The 19,738-nt window shown below is 38.9% G+C and overlaps 1 protein-coding gene across 5 annotated transcripts in view; it reads left to right on the top strand.

The window, feature by feature from the left end:
- LOC114050438 (tax1-binding protein 1-like) overlaps positions 1–19,738 on the top strand; it is a 72,592-nt gene that overhangs the window by 19,525 nt on the left and 33,329 nt on the right. For all 5 annotated transcript variants that reach the window (XM_027872118.1, XM_027872117.1, XM_027872116.1 and 2 more), the window contains exons 5-7: positions 7,466–7,624; positions 18,060–18,208; positions 18,291–18,381. In XM_027872118.1, coding sequence (XP_027727919.1) covers positions 7,466–7,624; positions 18,060–18,208; positions 18,291–18,381 — 399 coding nt within the window. The remainder of the gene's footprint in view (positions 1–7,465; positions 7,625–18,059; positions 18,209–18,290; positions 18,382–19,738) is intronic.

Raw genomic sequence — 19,738 nt, 5'->3', positions numbered from 1 at the left:
CAGTTTCAGTTGTTTGGTCATTATTCTTTCCATTTCCGTTATTAGAGTCATTTCAGAGTCTCCTTTTCCCAAGTCTAATTACTTCATTTTGTACCTGGGTCTTCCCGTGCTTCTTTGTAGTTGTCATGCTCATTATTTCTTCAAGTACAGCGTTGCTTCATTATATATACCAAAACTTACTTGGCTAGTCCCCAGTGGGTGGGCATTTACTTTGTTTTCTGTTCTTTGCTGCCACAAAAGGTGCTGTTCCAAACATTTTGGTGTATGTGGGGGTCATTGGCTTCCTTGGAATGTAGGCCTACTTGCATGTAATTTTACTTCCAGCTTAATTATTTTAAGAATTAAGAATGTGGAAAGTAGACACCTCCCCTTTTAAAAAACCAGTGGTAGATATATTTTTGTAGAAATATGTACGACTAAGAAAGCTAGAAGCAACTGATATTTTTCTTGGGAATCCTTCCATTTTATTCCCCCACTCCCGAAATTCCTGTCTTATCTTATATAAATAAATTTAACTTTTATAGGGTGGCTAAAACATTTTGTAGTGACAACTGCTTAATGATCAAGGTTTTTAGCCTGGTATTTGATAGTTCGTCAAAGCCTGAAACAAACCGTCCCTCTTGAGAAGAATGTTGTTATGACTGATAATGAACAGCTTGTTGGGTACTCCTTAGACCACCCTGATTTCAGGAACTCTACCAAACTCCTCCTTGTGCATTTAATCCTTGTGATGCTTATTGCTTTCTATTTCTCCTAAGTAATTGTGTGAAGTGGCATTAAAATTTTTCTCAGTTCATCCTCATCTAATAAGAGGGCTTTATAGAAAGAAATTTGGAACTGTTTGCTTGTTAGGTAGAACATTTCCTTCTGTGTCCTTCTATATTTCCCTTTTAGAATGTCAGCCTGGAATTAGAATGTCCAGAGTTATGTGGGCTTGTAGTTTAGTCTTCTCTTTTTTTTTTTAAACAGATAAAGTTGAATCACAGAGTTTATGTACATGTAAGCGATTGGGTGGTCATGCCTCCAAGGATCAAACACAGGTTCCCCACTGACCAAGCTGATTTTGTTCTCAAAATCAGTCAGGCACAGGATCAATCAACATCCCCTTCCCTACTCCACCCCATGGAAATGTAAGCTTCTTGAGGGCAGCAAGTTTTGCTGTTCTTTTCCTCTTGATTCCCAGCACCCAGCATAGTGCTTTCCACACATTCTAGGCAGGCACTATGTGGAAGTCAATACAATGGGAACCAAGGGTGCAAAGATACCACTAAAACAGTCCCTGTTCTCAGGGAAGCTACATTCTATCAGGGAGAACATAGGAATGCAATTAAGTCAATACAAAATGTCTAACTGTATGGAATGAATCATTTGTGGAGACTGTGATGCAACAGAGACCAAGCAGTGGAAAGTGACTTGCCCAAGGTCACACAGGAAGGTGGCAGCAGAGCAGAGACAGAAAGCCCCTTCTCCTGACCTTGTCTAGGGCTTTTTCAAGCTTTTTCAGTCTCTCACTTTAAGGCAAATGTAGTGTATTTAACACACCCAAATCTACATATTCCGGTTAAAAATAAATTGCAATGTTGTCAATAAATTAGAGGCCTCACCAGGCCTGTGATTGTATTGGTGTAGTGAATCCCCTTTACCAAAGCAAGTCTCTTACGCCTTCTGTGATGGCAGCTCAGTTGTTGTCAGTAGTCCCAAGAGGTCAAGTGATTGGTCCAGGGTAACCGAGCCAGCCTGTATCAGAGGTGTGACTTGAGCCTAGATCTTTGACTGTGAGGCTCGTACTTTGTCCACTGCACTGGATATCAGATGTGCAGCCACAGGCTGCCCTCAGTACTCCCAAGTGCCACTTGCACCAGATTAAAATGTAATTGGGGAAATTTCAACAAAATAAGTAAATTCAATAAAACACAGATAACACAACATTCTAAAGCTAAGTCATCCTGGCGGCTGCAGGGACCCCTGTGTGAGGCTGTGTGGCCAGTGTGACCGGGCTGTCACTTCAAGGTCACTCTCAGTGAGAGTCTTTTTACTCAGCAGAAGGCAGTTAAAGCTCATAGGTTCCAAGTGGGGAATTCTGGGGGGAGGTACAGGCCTAATGGCTCCAGGTCCCTCTGGACCTTGGGGATGTTCTATGTTGATTGACAAGTTACGAAAACTTGAATTTAAGAGATTCCTAATGGCTGTGTGTTCCTAGAGCACAGTGCAGCCACATTCTCCAGGCTGGGGTCCTGGTCATGGGCTTCTTTAACCCCAGCTTTGTGGAAGGGATGTTTCTGGTGGGGAGCCAAGCTTATGAAAGGGTTTTTAAGAGTCCAGAACACCAAGCGGAAAGCAAGCAGGAAGAAGTAGTCTGAATTCAAGTGCAAACAAGGTGACCATCAGTGAATAGAAGCTATCTGCAGGGACTGTGGAAAAGACTAGTTCTGTGGGTCATGTTTAATAAAAAGAGTGCTGGGTTGGGAGTCCAGAGACCACTTAGGATGTGACTGTAGACAAATAATTTTACCCGTCACCTAGCCACCTCATTTCCCACATCTATAAAATGGGAACATTGGAAGAGATGATTTCTAAGGCCTCCTATCCCTGAAAAGCCTGCAGTTCCTGCAGTCTTTTTACTCTGAAACATTCCCCCACAATGCCTACCCTTCCCCTTTTCTCCTCTTGGTGGGTTCCTCTTGGAGCATTGGGCTCAGAGCTCAAAGCAGCCTGCTGCCTGCCTGCCTGCCTGCCTTCTCCAGGCCCTGTCCAGAAGCATGCCTCCTCCTGCCCTCCTTAGCTGCCTTTTGTGCATCATCATCCCCCAGTAGATTGTATGCTCCTTGAGGACAGGACCTGTCTTTCTTTTTGCTTGTGTTTGCATCCCTAGTACTTAGAACAATGCCTGGCACGTAGTAGGTGCTTAAGTGTCAGTATGACAGACAGTTATAGGATCTGGAATTTCTGTGATTTCATAAAAGCTCTCTAACACAATATATGAGAGAGTATATAGAGCTGAAAGGGATTGTAGAGGGCATACGGTCTATTCTCCTTATTTGACAGATAAGTGAATATACACTCCCAGATGTCATGCAAGGTCCCCTCGCTGTTGCTGATAGCAAACATTTTACATAGTGCTCACTACGTGCCCTGCCGGGCACTGTGCTAAGCACCTTACAGTCATTTAACCCTCACCACAATCCTACTAGTATTATCCCTATTTTGTAGATAAGGAAAGTGAGGCAAGTAGAAATAAAGTGACTTGCTCAGGGTCACACAGCTACAGTGTCTAAGTGTCTGAGGCTGGATTTGAATTCAGTTCTTCCTGACTTTGGGTCCTGTGTGCATCTGCTGCACCACCAAGCTGCCCCTAAGTGAAGCTGGGACTAGAAAGCAGTCTATTGACTTCCATACTGCTGCTCGTTTTACTTCACTGGAGTACTTGCCAATTACTTCATAAATAAGATGAAGAAATCCTTGCTAAGATTTGCTTGAGTTTTTCCTCTGCAAGTGGAGGCTACCCTTAAATTTGCTTCCCAGGGATATGTCATAGTATTGATAAAAATGGATCCCCGTAATATGGAGGTAGGAAAGACAAATTCTGTAGTAATGATTTTCCAGTATTTGAAGATCATACACATTTTTCACATGTGGTAAATGTCAATTTATGTACACTGTGACAGTTCTCTTCCTGTGTGGGTTTAAACAAATAAATGAATAAATTTCCGAGCAGCCCTTTTGTCTTTTTCATCAGACCAAATGAATACTTCAAAGAGCTGACCACATTGGTAAGAACAGATGATAACCCTTGGTTTGGGTCACTAACAGCACTCTAAGAGTAAGTGCCCAAACTTAAGACTCATTTCTCTGACTTCTGTAATTTGAACAGGGATGTGAACATAGGCTCTCACGAGCGCTGCTTTAGTTTCAAACTTGTGGGAGGGAGGTGTCTTGCAAGAAAAGACAGTTTTGTTTTTTAACTGGGAGAGAAAAAGTGAGAAGTCAAAGCCGAAAGGTCTCTCCTTTGGGCTAAGATAAACTTTGTGGTGTCTTGCTAATTTGCTACAGTTTTAGCCATTGTTAAACATGTTCACAATAAGAAATGTGGAGACCATACAGAATTGTGTGTGTGTGTGTGTGTGTGTGTGTGTGTGAATTCTCTATGAATTCATAGAGAAGAAGAGAGAAAAACTCGACTAAGCCTAGACTGTTGGATACCAAGCTTGATGGTGAGCCTTCAAGGGAGACTGAGGGAGGAGTGAGCATTCAGACAAGAGCAGAATCAGTAGAGAGCAGTGTTTTGGAGGCCAGAGGAGAGAGATTCCAGGACGAGGAGATTGTCATTGATTTGGAAAGCTGAAGAAAGCTCAGGCCATAGAAGTGAGCAATTAAAAGCTCGGTAAGAACTCTGAAAAAGCAGTTTCAGAGAAGGGATTGGGTCAGAAGCCACATTCTATATTCCAAGGGAGTCATTAGATGAGGAAATGGAGGCTATGAGCGTAGATTCCTTTGAACTTTAACAATTTTATTTTTTCCAAATTGCATGGAAAAACAATTTTTAACCTTTTGTTTTTGTAATTTTGAGTTCCAAATTCCTTCTCACTCTCCATTTCCTCCCCCCCATCATCAAGAAGGCAAGTAGTTTGATAAAGGTTATACATGTGCAGTCATGCAAAACATTTTCATATTAGTCATGTTGTGAAAGAAAACAGACCAGAAAAACCCCCAAGAAAAATAAAGAAAGAAAAACTATGCTTTGATTTGCATTCAGATTCCATTTGTTACTTCTTTTGAGGTGGATAGCATTTTTCATCATAAGTCCTTCAGAATTGTCTAGGATCTTTGTATTGTTGGGCGTAACTAAGTCATTCACAGTTGATTATTGGACAGTATTGCTGTTCATTTGTACATTGTTCTGCTCACTTCACTTTGCAGCCACTCATGTAAGTCTTTCCAAGTTTTTCTGAAATCTGCCTGCTCGTCATTTCTTATGGAACATAGTGTTCCATCACAATCAAATACCCTGGGCTCTTCAGCCATTCCCCTCAATTTTCAAATTTTTGCCACAACAAAAAGAGCTGCTATAAATATTATTGTACATATAGGTCCTTTTCCTGTTTTTTTTTTCTTTTTAACCTCTTTGGGATACAGACCTAGTATTTGTGGGTCAAAGGAATAGTGGCTGTACATATACATACATATTATATACATATACATACACTATACTATACTATACTATACTATACTATACTATACTATACTATAGCCCTTTGGGTATAGTTTCAAATACCTTTCCAGAATGGTTGCATTAGTTCACAATTCTACCAACAGTGTATTAGTGTCCCATTTTTCCCGCATGCCCTCCAGCATTTGACATTTTCATTTTCTGTCATCTTAGCTGGTCTGATAGGTGTGAGGTAGTACCTCAGAGTTGTTTTAATTTGCATTTCTCTAATCAATAGTGATTTGGAGCATTTTTTCATATGACTACAATATAGCTTTAATTTCTTTATCGGAAAACTTCCTGTTCATATCCTTTGACCATGTATCAATTGGGGAATGACATTGTTATAAATTTGACTTAGTTCACTATATATTTGAGAGATGAAGCCTTTATCAGAGAAACTTGCGGAACATTTTTCTCCCCATTTTCTGCTGTCCTTCTAATTTTGTCTGTATTGGTTTTGTTTGTGCAAAACCTGTGTAGACGCCTTCGACAAGAGTATAGGAATATAGCTTGAAGGAGGACGGCAGAGCTAAAGGGATGTTTTGAGGTAGTGAAGCAGAGGAGATGAAGGAGCTCAGGACAGATGACCTCCATTTTTGTGAAAGACAAAGTCAAGCTGTCTGCTAAGATAAGGAGGATGGAGCGGAGTTGAGGGACGGCAGTGTTAATGCTTTCGTTTTGGATAGTGTGCTAGCTGCTCAGTGATGAGTAAAGGCTTGCTTTGTAGTAGTAAGACCCAGAACTTTTAGCGGGTCCAGTTTGTATTGTGGTGGTGTTTGTTCTTTGTCTCATTAGGTGACAGCTGTAAGGATCCAGAGAAGGCTGATGACAGTAGGTAACTTGAGCTTCCTAAGAGGAGAGAGGGGTTGCCGAGTAGTGATGGTGGGAGGGTCTGGAAGTGGCAGAAGGAGTGAGTAGAGTGTTGCCTTTGGTTATGTGCCTGGCAGGGTGTAAGACAAGAGCTATGCAGGAGTCAGGGATAAGATCTATTTAGGCTTGCTAGATGGTGTCCATGAAATTCCCATTTAGGTGCTCTTGTTTTTTTCTGAAGTTCCTGTTACTTAGAAATGCTTGACAAATATTTATAGTTTGCAGTGGAACTGGCCCCGAAGCCCAAACAGATCACTGCATAAATTACTGATTGTTCAGTACTTAGTGTAGAGATCCTGGGATCCTGGATCTAGAACTGGAAGGCCCCTTGGGGTTCATCTAGTCCAGTTTTTTAGATGAAGAAGCCGAGGTCTAGGAGAATCAGTGGACTTGCCCGAGGACGCAGATATTAAGTAGAGGTGGGAAGTCCACCCAGGTCCTCTACTTCTGAAGTCAGTGCTCTCTCCACTGGGCCATGCTGCCCTCTGTGTCTAGTGCAGTGCAGCTTTCAAAGGGTAGCTGCTACACTGACTGGCATTTGATTCCTACAGCAGCCCTGAGGGTGAGTAGGTGGTATCATGATCCGTGAGCCATAGTTTCCTCATTTGTAAAATAATGCTAATATCTATACTTTCTACCTTATAAGGTAGTTGTGATGATCAAGTAGGATAATGTATATGAAAGCCTTCCCATTGCTAGGGCACAAGTGGGGATCCTAGTCAGGGTTCACCATTTTGACAGATGTCTCTTAGGCTGACATTAAGGAGATGATAACCGGGGAGACATTGTGGTGGGAATCAGATCTGAGTTGAGTTCAACTTGGTGTTGGGCAGCTCTCTAAGAAAGTTGGGTAGCAGAGCAGGTGCTCATCTGTGGTGGTAGATAGACTTTCCTGACTGGGAGGAGGGAGCCTGTGGCATCCCTGCAGTAGCATTGAATATCCTCAAGGGCCATGGTGCTTTTGTTTTGGAATTTATTGTCACAGTCTGGATTAGGGTTAGCATGGGGGTGTCTGGCAAATAAAAGGTTCAGTAATAATTGTTTGTTTGAATTAAATCTACCATGACCACATCATTTTGTTTGAAATGTCCTTTGTTGGTGTTGAAGCTGTAGTCTGATGGCTTATTTCCTCCAGTATATATATAGTTATTGTTAATAACATTTCTTGCCAATGCCAAGATTTTTTTTTCCTGTTTAATATTGGGATTATGAAAGGATTTTTCCAAGTGAGGGTTGGTAGAGGTTTTTTGGCATAAGTAATGTAGAGATTGTGGTCTCTAGTAGCTCTTCATTCACTTATCGTAGCGGAAGAACAAACTTCAGAAAACAAACTTGCTTTTAAAATCTTAAAAATTTTAATTGACATAAGATGTCTTTGTTTTGTAGTTCAAAATTGAGAAAACAATGAAAGAAAAAGAAGAGCTGCTGAAGGTAACCAGTGTCCTGGAGAAGGAGACTTCGCAGCTCAGAGAAGAGGTTGGAAGACTGGAAAAGGAGCTTAGCAGTGAAAAGGAGAGAGGCAACCAGCTGCTAGGGGAAAACAAGGTGAGGCGTGGCACTGATGATGATCGACCAGTGGCAAAAGCCACCTTTTCCAAGAACCAATTAAATGGGGTAAAAACCAGCTATGGAAAAAGTCATTTACACAAGAATAGGTCAGTCCCTGTTAACCTTCTGCACATTGCCTTTTATGTTATAAAATGGTTAAAATACTTCAGACTTTTGGCACCAGGCTTGGTAAGGTAGTTCATGACAACTATTTCCAGATGTTTTGACAGTAATTGCAGCATTCAGGATAGAAAACCAATTTTTGCCTTTGTTTTTGAAATATTTTGAACTATTAACATGCTAAGAAAAGGGATCATAAAATAAAGCAATGAAAAACAATTGTTTTTCAGAAAAGAAGAATTAGGGAATTAACTTAGGAAGTGAGTAAGGGGGGTGAATTTTTGTAATTTTTGACCATAAAAATCAGTTTGAGGCACCTTACTGGATACCTAATTAAAGCTTAATTCCATCAGTTCTATTAAAGCTGGAAAATGCAAGATACAGAAAAGCATGGAGGGACTTCATTGAATGATATGTGTTTAAATTGGAAGAGGAAAAACAGTGAATAACTGTAAGAGTTTTGAAGACTTAGATACAATTATTATACAAATACTGACATATTCTTAGAGTACTGAATGACCATTTAGATAGTAAACAACAGCTGGAAGGGTATTTAGGACAAGGATTTACAAAAGAATAGCTTGGAGAATGTGTGGGAGTTTGTGAAAATTTTGAAAAAGTTCAATCAGAATCTCTTGTGCAATTGCCTCATGGGAGGCAGAAGACAGTTTATGTTCTTCCTCTCTTCCTACCATGAATGACTTCAGTTTATTGCTTTAGACAGTAAGTATCTGTTGAATCTTTTAATTTAGTAGAAATAACATTGGACATTTGAAGAGCTCTTTTAAGTTTTACGAAGTAGGTGTACATAATTATCTGATTTGTTCCTTCACAACAGCCTTATGAGGTTAAAATTGCAGATATATCCATTTTATAGATGAGGAAATGAGGATCAGAGAAGTTAATTGATTTCCTGAGGTCATACAGCTCAAGTACCACAGGTGGTGGGATTTGCATTTATTCTAACTTGATGTGAAGTCCAATCTGGTCTTCACAGAAAGATCCTACCTATATAAACCTCAAGAATTGGATATATATTTAGGCAGAATGGAACATGAAGTAATTTATTTATTAAGGTAAATTTATTAAATAAATAATATTTATTTATAAATACATACATTTCTTTATTAAGGTAATCCTATTTTCTTACTGATTTTTATTATAAATTTAGGCCTGTGATCTATGTGAAAATATTTTGGCTCTCCTGCTTCTTAAGACATAATGAATTTATGTATAAGAGCTGAAAATCTTTTTAAGAATTGTAAATTTGGAAGGAAAGCTATAAATGATTCATAACAGGGTGTTGCAAAAGCCTTTGCAGTTTTAAGCTATTAAAAACTTAGTAATGATGTCCCTAAAACTTAATGGTGTCCCAAAAGTCTTTGTCCAAGTTTAAGTTTTAATAACTTAAAATTGCACAAAGATTTTTGGGATACCCTGTATAGGGACTCCTGATTTATGCAGTAAACTTTTTATAAGAAGATTGTCTCGACATTGAATAGTTCTAAATGCAATAGGAGAACGGGCTGTTGTGATTCTTTTCATAAAATGAGTAATTTTTAAGGAACAAATTAGTAACTTAAAATAACTATTCTAGAATTACAAGGTCACAAATCTCGATGTTCACATATTTGGAAAGATAAAAAAGTGCCTTGAGGACAAAACTCCTATTTTATTTTCCTGACCCCAAACCTATGCTCTCCAGAGGTAAAAGGGCGTGGTTGAGACATGTGCCCCATTCCTTCTGTGGCAACAATCTAGTTGTTACTTTAAATCCTAGGAGCAGTATCAAGGACAAACCAGTCTGCTTAAAGATGGCCCATGGAGGAATTTGGCTTTGGTTTTAAAACAGGAAGAAAGATGAGTGTGGGGGAAGCATTTATTCTGAATTTTGCTTCACCATTTGTATGGGAAAGCAACAGAAAGGGGGTGAAATCATGTGGTTAGTCTGACACTAAATATACCTTCTGGTCCATATTTCAAGAATGTAGCTCTTAGAGACTATTTGTATTAGTCATTAATTGAAGCTGCCACTATTGGAAGTCATATTTTAGGGGGGGCAACACTAAATCACTTGGAACATAGCCACAGACCTTGCCTTGGGTCCAAATGACCATTGGGCAGTGAAGATAATTGCTTTCATAAAGCCCAGGTATTTTACTCCTGTAGGAGGACTTAGGTAGCTCTCCTCAAGCTAGTGGGTTTTTGTTTTTGTTTTTAAGGCAGCAGATTAGAAGCACAAGAATATTTAAACCACGAAAGGGCGAGAGAAGCTTAGTCAACGTTTTAGGGTGTGTGGATAGGCGTGATATTCAGAATGTGATCAAATGAAGAGCCACACACATTTCAGCAGCCTTTAAGGGTCCTGTGGTGGAGAATTGGATCTTACTGTAGAAGAGACTTAAGAAATGGAATTTTTCTTTACAGATAGATGTATGTAAGGACACTGGGCCCCAGATGTGCCTGTAATCATCACCATTGGCAGAGGTGTGACTGTGGTCCTCTTGATTTCCACACTTTCCCCATTTTGATTTCTCATAGCTTTTTCCACAGATCAAAACATAATTGATATTTATAACACTGTGGTTATGGCATTAGTCAGTAAGCATTTATGAAATACGTGCTGTGTACCAGGCACAGGGTTAAGTACTGGGGATACCATAAAAAGCTCCCTGCCATCAAGAAACTCAGTCTAGCGGAGGAGACAGGCAAACAACTGTGGAGAGAGACAAGCTCTATCGAGGATCAATTGGAAATAATCAGCAGAGGGAAGGCACTAGACTTAAGAGTTGTAAGGAAAGGCTTCTTTTAGAAGGGGGGATTTTACTTGGGATTTGAAGGAAGCTTGGGAAGCCAGGAGGCAGAAATGAAGAGGGAGAGTGTTCCAGGCATAAGGAGCAGCCAGGGAAGATCCTGGGAGCTGAGAGATGGGGTGTCATGTTCATGGAACAGCCACAAGGCCAGTGTTCCTGGGTGGAAGAGTGATAGGGAATAAGGTGTAAGAAGACTGGAAAACTGCAGGGAGGAGTGGGTTATGAAGAGCTTTGAATGCCAAACAACATTCTGTATTCGATCCTGGAGGTGATAGGAACCTCATTGTACCTATACTGGTGCAATGGAAAGAACCCTGAGTTTGGAATGGAATTACTGGATTCAAATCTCTCAGCTAATTATTTTCTGCCTGTGAGACTTTGGACAAGTCATTTTCTTTAGCCTCTGCTCATTTTTAAATTAAGAGGTTGGGTTAGATGGGTTCCTTCCAGTTCTGATGGGTGGTGTGAGTCCTTATGGCTCCCTATATTCAGTATCTTTTTTTTTTTTTTTTTTGTGAGGCAACCGGGGAAACTTGCACAGAGTCACACAGCTAGTGAGTGGGATGTGCCTGAGGCTGGATTTGAACTCAAGTCCTCCTGACTCCAAAGCCGGCGCTCTATCCACTGTGCCACCTAGCTTCCGCAGTATTTTTTTTTTTTTTTCCTAAGGAGACATCAGGTACATCATACATTTTAGAGGCTCTGAGGATTCTGTAGGTCAGCAGCAGGAATTGAAGATTAAAGGGCATTGTAGCAGCATTCTCTGGAGCGTCAGGTTTGAGCATTAAAGAGGTTCTGAGACAATGACCAGAAGCAATTTGTTTTCAGATCAGATTGTCTCCAGTCCACCATTGGGTATTGAAAAAAATCCCTTGTTGTTCTTTGACTAGATACAGTAAGGTCCTGATTAATGCAAATAAGGAGTCCTGTGAACTGATCATTTGCACTCATATTCACAGTATTTGAAGTAATAATTGTGTGAAATCTGGTCTTTCTTTCTAGCCCAATGGAAATATGCAGTATGAATCCAAGGAGTGCGATCACTTCATGGGATTTGTATTCACACTAATTAGGACCTAGCTGTTGTATCAGTAATGCTTCTCTGTGCAGAACAGGATGTCTAGGAGGAATCCAGCATCCTCAGGGTTCCGGACCATTCCTGCTGCTGTTGTCCTCCAAGGGTTGATCAGAATCCTTTATCATAGGGGCCCTGGAGAAGAAAAAAACCAAACCCAAATCAGACCTTTAGGTGAAAGTTTGTAACCTTAACCTCCAGATCAAGCTCCTCAGTCTAATTTTCCTACATAATATCTCCCTATCTTAACATGTTAAGCAGCCTTTTTTTCTTGCTACTTTCTACCATGAACCCCCTCTTGCCATCTCTCCAGGCCAGATTCTTCACTTTTTCTTATCTAACTCGTATTTATTACCACTTCTGCCAAAAGAGAATAGTTTTTCTGTTCTACTCTTAAGTCCTACCCTTTCAAGTATATCAAGATGCCTTCCTCTCCTAACTACACTAGCCAAGTTTTTCCTTTCCTTCTAAATTCCTATATATGTACAACCGTAATCCACAACTTTGTTCTTGTCTTGTTGTCTAATGTATTTTGTCTTTGTAGCTTGATTGTAAGCTTCTGTTGGGGGGGGGGGGGGGCGAGGCCCTAGCCTTTTCTTTTTCATTCATTCCCCCGATGGCAGCTTGTACTGGCTCATAGCCGGTGCTCATTATATTCTTGAATTGACTCTGAAGACCAAAAGAATGTTCTATAGTCATGTTACAAATTCACCTGATATCATTTCTGTTATGTAAAGGGATTCAAAAAATTTTCAGTGGCTTGTTTTTGTATTCACCACCTGATTCCTTTTTGGTTTGCCCTGGTTTCTGTTAGGCTGTGAACATAGCCTAAGTTGTGTAGTTATTAAAGGTGATTACCCATATAACATGCATTTGCATTCATTTATCACATTCAAGTCAGTTGTATATTGCTAAATTTATTTCAGGTGTTCAGTATTTTTAGCACTGGAGAAGGAGATGACAAACCACTCCAGTATGAAAAGACAGACATGACTGAGCAACAACAAATATAATTTAAATTTGGGGCGCTAGGTGGCGCCACAGTGCATAGAGCACTGGGCTTCTAATCGGAAAGACTTCATCTCATGAGTCCAGATCCAGCCTCAGATATTTATTAGCTTGGTGACCCTGGGCAAGTCACTTCACCCTGTTTGCCTCAGTTCCTCATCTGTGAAAGGAGCTGGAGAAGAAAATCGCAAACCACTGCAGTATCTCTGCAAAGAAAACCCCAAATGGGGTCACAAAGAGTCAGACACAACCAAAGGATTGACTGAACAGCAATAAAAATATCTTTAGATTGCATTCTGAACCAGCTCATCTGATATGTACCTCTCTGTGCCTTTAGCCGTTATTCTGGAAGGGGAGGTAGTGCAGACGTGAAGGATTGTTGGGGGGTGGGGTATTTTCAGAGATGAAGAAAATTGAAGTGTGATTGTAGAGCCAATAGCTGAAGCAGCTAACAGTTATTATAAGACCATAATTAGTGACTCAGAATAGGAAGAGAAAAAAAATGAAAACAGAGTTTTCCAAGGGTTTGTTTATTACACACGCAAATGTCGTAATAGATTTACTGGGACATGTTCTAAATAAGAACACATTGACATAATCAGGTTGTTGGAACGTCAGTACTGCGTTCTTGTCACTTGTATTGATGAGTCACACTTTGACTATTAAAGTCTTCTGGGCACCAGTTTTGAAATAATTTAGAGCTTTCTTTTCACCAGGCAATCTTGATAATTTTTAAGATACTTATTTTTGGTATGGTTTGATTTATTAAGAATATAATGAAAATCATTACTGACTTTCTATGTGCCCAACATTACTATATGTACCAATGTAGCAAACATTTATCAAACCCCGCAGAAAATGCTGTGTTAGGCATTGGGAGAGATATAAGATTTTAATAAAATATGGTTTCTACCCTCAAGGAACTTTTAGTTTTATTGGGAGAATAACATACCAACAGCAGTAGCTGTAATACACAACACCATGTTAGAATTAGAAAATAAAATGCTGTGTGGGATTTGAAGGTAAATGTAGGGGATCTGCTCAAAAGGGATTGGGGAAGGTTCCGTTTGTTAGGTTTTCAAGGATGACGAGAGAGGGACAGGCCTTCTAGATATAGGTAGCCATTTGAGTATGCTGGGTTCCACTCCAGCTGGTCTGCTTGGTGTTTTGTATTCCGTCTTCTCTTTTGGTACCTTTGTACAGACTGGCCTTCCCTCCATGCCTTTTGGAACTCCTAAGTTCTCTTCCAGGCTGAGCTAATGGATGAGCTGAGTCCATGAGGCCTTTCTAGTTAGTGGTGCTGTCTCCATGAAGTTCCTTTATATTCATCTTGCATAGATCTTATAATTACTTAACTATGTGTTTTCCCCCTGGACGAATAAAAATAAGTTTCTTGAGGGCAGGGATGGTTTTGGTTTTCTCTTTTTATTCCTAGTACCTATCCAACAGTTAGTAGGTATTTCTTAAGGGTTTAAACTGAATTCTTGTTTCTTATTCAGTTTCATTTTATTTTGAGTTCTGAATTCTCTCCCTCTCAACTCCCACTCTCCCACCCATTGAGAAAGCAAGAGAAACAACCCCATTACAAATATGTATAGTCATGCAAAACAATTCTGCATTAGCCATGTCCAAAAAAAAATATGCTTCAATCTGCACTCTTTTTTAAAATTAATTTATTTTGATTTATCAACAATCACTTCCATAAGCTTTTGAGTTTTAAATTTTTCTCCCACCTCCCTCCCCAGGATGGCATACAATCTGATGTAGGCTATACATATACATTCCTATTAAATACATTTTCACATTAGTGATGTTGTAAGGAAGAATTAGAACTAAATAGGAGGAACCACCAGAAAGAGGAAACAAAACACAACAGAAGAAAAAAAAATAGCAAATAGTATGTTTCAGTCTGCATTCAAACCCCATAGTTCTTTCTTTGGATGTGGATAGCATTTTCTATCATGAGACCTTTGGAGATGTCTTAGATCCTTGCATTGCTGAGAAGGGCTAAGTCTGTCAATGGTAGTCAAAGTCTTTCCAGGTTTTGCTGAAGTCAGCCTGTTCATCATTTCTTATAGCATAATAGTATTCCATTACATTCATATACCACAACTTGTTCAGCCATTCCCCAACTGATGGGCATCTTCTCAATTTCCAATTCTTTGCCACCACAAAAAGAGCTGCTGTAAAGATTTTTGTAATTAAAGATCTCTTTCCTTTTTCCTGTTTTATTTTGCATTTTTCTAATAGTGGTAGAACATTTTTTCATATTTATTCTACTTATAGCTTGATTTTTTTTTCCTCTGAAAAGTGCCTATTCGTATTCTTTGGTCATTTATCAATTGGAGGATGACTCCTATACTTAAATTTGAATCAATCCCCTGTATATTTTAGAAATGAAACCTTTATCAGATAAACTTGCTACAAATGTTATTTTCCCATAAACCTGCTTCACTTCTAATTTTAGCTGCATTTGTTTTGCTGTGTAAAGACTTTTAATTTATGTAATCAGAATTGTGCTTTTATTTCCTGTGAACTTCTCTGTCTTGTGTGGCTTTGAATTCATCCACATCTGTGTATCTGACAGTTATTTTCATCTCTGCTCCTCCAATTTGTTTATGATGTCACCCTTTATGTCTCAATCATGCACATATTTAGAGCTTGTTTTGGTAGATGGTGTGAGATGTTGCTCTCCAGACCTAGTTTCTGCCTGACTATGTTCCAATTTTCCCAAAGGTTTTTCTTAAGTAGTGAGTTCTTGCCCCCCCCCCCCCAGTAGCTGGGATCCTTGGTAACATGACCTTTTAAAGTATTTGAAGGAGGGAAGGTTACCAAAAGGTTGGCCCAAACTCTCAGACCTTATTGTTACCAGAGAAGAAAGGAAAAAGATAGAACCTGAATATCCATGTCTGTCATTGTTCTCATTCCCACTGAATTTCCATAAGAATGACGACACACCTGGATTGAAGGCTGTAGCCTGCCATGCCCCAGGCTCACAACTGTCCAAGATATAAGATCCCGTTGTTATTGTTTGTTGATTGTCAAAACAAAATCCGAATTTTTGATTTAGTGGAGCAGGAGGCCAGCATAAAAGGTCTCCGATAAGATGTTTCCCATTCACATAAAAATCAAAATGATTTCTTTGAAGAAGTAGCAATAGAAATAGCTTTTACCTGCTGATGATTAATGTCACCATCATAAACCAGTGAGACTTACGGGGGGTAAAGGTTTTTGTCCTTTGGAAGCTGTCCAGTACAGAGTCCAGGTAGACGAGAGATGCCTAGTAGATGGTAAGGTCCTCTATGTGTTCTCTTTGGGGATGACTTTGAGATGATTGCATCAAGCTCCACAACCTTACAGAACTTACTCAATGTGACTTTTACTCATGAGGAATTCAACCTAACTATCCACACTAAACAAGCCAGGTGGCCAGAAATGCTTATTGTCCAGTCTGTGATGTGCTGTTCATAATGTGCGTGGACAATGACTTGGGATCTTCGTTCCACAGGCAGAAGGAGAAGGGGCTGTATGGAGTGTGGGAGGTTCTACAGAGCTTTCTGGTTTAGATAGCATGACCACATTTGTATTGTAGAATGCATTTGTTGCAGAAATCCCTTCTCTTTTTGCAAGCAGTTTGTGCAGTATTGGGATTAATCATTCTTTGAATGTTGAATAGAATTTACTTGTTACTCTGTTTGGTCCTGGAGTTTTTTCTTTGGGAGCTCATTTAAGGCTTGTTCAGTTTCTATTACTGAAATTGGGTTGTTTAAATTCTCTTATTTCTAGTTCTGATAATCTGGGTTTTTATATTTTCTAACTATTCATCCATTTCATTTAAGTTGTTGTTTTCCTTGTGTAATCCGTGTGACAATTATGTACCCAAACGATTACTTGTGGGATAAATAGAAAATAATTGCCAGAGGGAAGGCCCTAGAACTAAAAGAAATTGGGAAGGGCTTCCTGTGGAAAGTGGGATCTAAGCTGGGACTTGAAGGAAGTCAGGCAGAAGGGGAGCATTCCAGACATGGGGGGGTGGCCAGTGAAAACACCTGGAGTCGGGAGATGAAGGAGGGCATCCAGAGTGGTGAAGGGCATTGAGGCAATTCATATGAGCCTTAGTTGAAGGAAGTGGGGATGTTAATCCTGGAGAAGACAAGTTTAGGAAAGCATTTTTTCACTGACAGCTTTGGTCCATGTGTAGATGATTCTCATAAAGATTTTATAAAGCTGGAATAGTAAGACATAGGGGCCTGCAGTTACTGATTGTCCCCCTGATCTCTTTTTAGGGTTAAAATACTGTTGGTCAGTTTTACCCTTTTTAGTATCTTCCTCTAAACATCACCGGAAGCCTTTCTAGGATAGAGAAACTTCCATTCAATAAAAAGGTAGCAGATTCTGTCCTCTAAAGCCTTAGACTTCTATTTTAATGAAGTTTGGAAATAGTTGAGCAATTTTCATTTTTCTTAAAGGTCCTAAAAACAGTCAGTGTTCTACCTCCAAATCCATCAGCTCAGGTACTTTATGCCAATGTAAAGTTATTTTTAAATTCTAAGTAATATAATTGATAGCTTTTTAAGCTGCTGGTTGGGAAGAATTCTTATGTAGTTTTTGTTGTGTTACTTGTGAATGTTAAAAATTCTTCATTAAAAAGAATTTCTGTCTTTAAAAAGTTTTTGTATTGCATGCTTTAGTTCAGTAACATCATATAAATTTTAAACTTCTTTCTGTTTTTTCCCCAAACCACATCAGTCTTTGTCTCATTTTTTCCTTAGCTTTAACCAAAAGGAAAAAATGGATTAGTGGCTTATTTTTAACTTGAATGTTAAATTCTGTTTCAGTTTTCATAAAATAAATTAGGGATCTTTTGTTTAATAACATGCCATGTGGTCTGCAACTTACTCATGAAACTTTGGGTCTTTATTTTTCCTTAAAATTTGTTTAGAAAACAGTATTGAAAAAAATTGCATTGTTAGTAAGTGAATTCATGCAATTTTGTTATTAATAATAACAAATACTTAAGACTCTTTGCTAATGAAAGGGACCTGTAGTGTTAATGATTCTGATATTCATATGAAACCACATACTTTTGCCACCTGGTTCAATTTTTTCTGTCTTGCACCTTTATAGAAAAGCTAGCCATGAAAAATAATATTGATCTGCGTTTCCTTCTCCCTTCTAATGCCTGCCCTCTGCTGGAGAAAATAGTGAAATTATCTGAAGCTGGAGGATGGGATGGGCATTGGTAATACATCAATTTATAAAAATTATTTTGTAATCATTTAGGTGGTAAACTTGGTGTTTCAACATAAGTACTGCCTGTGAAGATTTACTACTCTAATATTTTTGAAAAATATGTGATTTTGATTTTTGTGTTTGGAAGTACCTCCCTGATTCTCATAAATGTCTCTTTCCAAAGGGTCTTGTTGAGGCATCACAGAATCTAAAAATGGAAAATGAAGAGCTGAAGAAAAAACACAGTGAAGCAGCTTCCAGAGTTCTCCAGCTCGAGGAGGATCTTGTGACTGTGACCCAGAGAGCGATTACAAAGGAGACTGAGTTGGACAGGTATTGAAGATGGCGGTTGGTGACTGCTTTACTTTCAGAAGTGACTTCTTCTCATATTTAACTTGACTTGATGTTTTCTTAGTTTGAAAGACAAACTCAAGAAAGGAACACTTGAAAAAGAGCAACTGGAATGTCAGTTGAAGACTGAAAAGGATGAGAAGGAACTTTATAAGGTAATTTGCTTTTTTTTTATCTTTCTCCTTATAATAATTAGATTTGAAATTTTAGAAAACTAGGTGGCATGCTCAATGTATGTAGTATGAGAAAGGTAATCTATTTTTTAAACAATAACTTATAAATTCAAATGAATATCATGTTACAAGTAGTCACCAGTGGAGATTGTACTTATTCCATCGAGCCTTTTATTTCTCGGGTGTTTTTTGGAGTAACTTTTTTACCATTATTGTTAGAGCCTAAAATTGTAATATATTCAAGCTTTAAAGATGGAAACTTGCTACTATAGCTGATAAAACTTGGGATACCAGAGAAGCAAAGATTTTGTTAAGGTTATACTGTTAATGTGTACAGGCAGGCGTCTCAATAATCAGAGCTCACATTTATAAAGCATTGATAGGGCTGTAAAGTAGATTAGCTCATTTGATCACAGTTGGATTCTCTTTCCATTTCACTAGATTACTTTCTTTGTCTGTGTCATTAAAAACAACCAGTATTCTCTCATGGTGACAAATCTTTTCCCTTTGTGGGTGGAGTTCTTTTTCTTTTTCTTTTACTTTTTTTTTTTTGCATTTCTTTCTTAGATGTTTTTCTTTTGTTTCCTTTTTTTAATTAATTTTTTTGATTTGTCAACAATTACTTCCATAAGCTTTTGAGTTTTAAATTTTTCTCCACCTCCCTCCCCAAGATGACATGCAATCTGATATAGGCTATACATATACATTCCTATTAAAAATATTTTCACATTAGTGATGTTGCAATGAAGAATTAGAACCAATAAGAGGAATCACCAGAAAGAGGAAACAAAACACAATAGAAGAAAAAATAATAGCAAATAGTATGCTTCAATCTGCATTCAAACTCCGTAGTTCTTTCTTTGGATGTGGATAGCATTTTCCATCATGAGGCCTTTGGAGATGTCTTAGATCCTTGTATTGCTGAGAAAGGTCAAGTCTATCAATATTAGTCATCGCACAGCGTGGCTGTTATTGTGTACAGTGTTCTCCTGGTTCTGCTCACTTCACTCAGCATCAGACCATACAACTCTTTCCAGGTTTTTCTGAAGTCTGCCTGTTCATCATTTCTTATAGCACAGTGGTATTTCGTTACATTCATATACCACAACTTATTCAACCATTCCCCAGCTGATGGGCATCCTCTCAATTTCCAATTCTTTGCCACCACAAAAAGAGCTGCTATAAATATTTTTGTACATGTGGGTCCTTTTCCCATTTGTGTGATCTCTCTGGGATATAGCCTTAGGTGCTATTGCTGGGTCAAAGGGTATGCACAGTTTTATAGCCCTTTGGGCATAGTTCCACATTGCTCTCCAGAATGGTTGGATCATTTGACAAC

The sequence above is a fragment of the Vombatus ursinus genome, unplaced genomic scaffold (genome assembly GCF_900497805.2).
Source record: "Vombatus ursinus unplaced genomic scaffold, bare-nosed wombat genome assembly UNPS02014799.1, whole genome shotgun sequence".
Taxonomy (NCBI): Eukaryota; Metazoa; Chordata; class Mammalia; order Diprotodontia; family Vombatidae; genus Vombatus; species Vombatus ursinus.
Note: the sequence above shows the minus strand (reverse complement) of the source record. Positions and strands in the feature narration are given on the sequence as shown.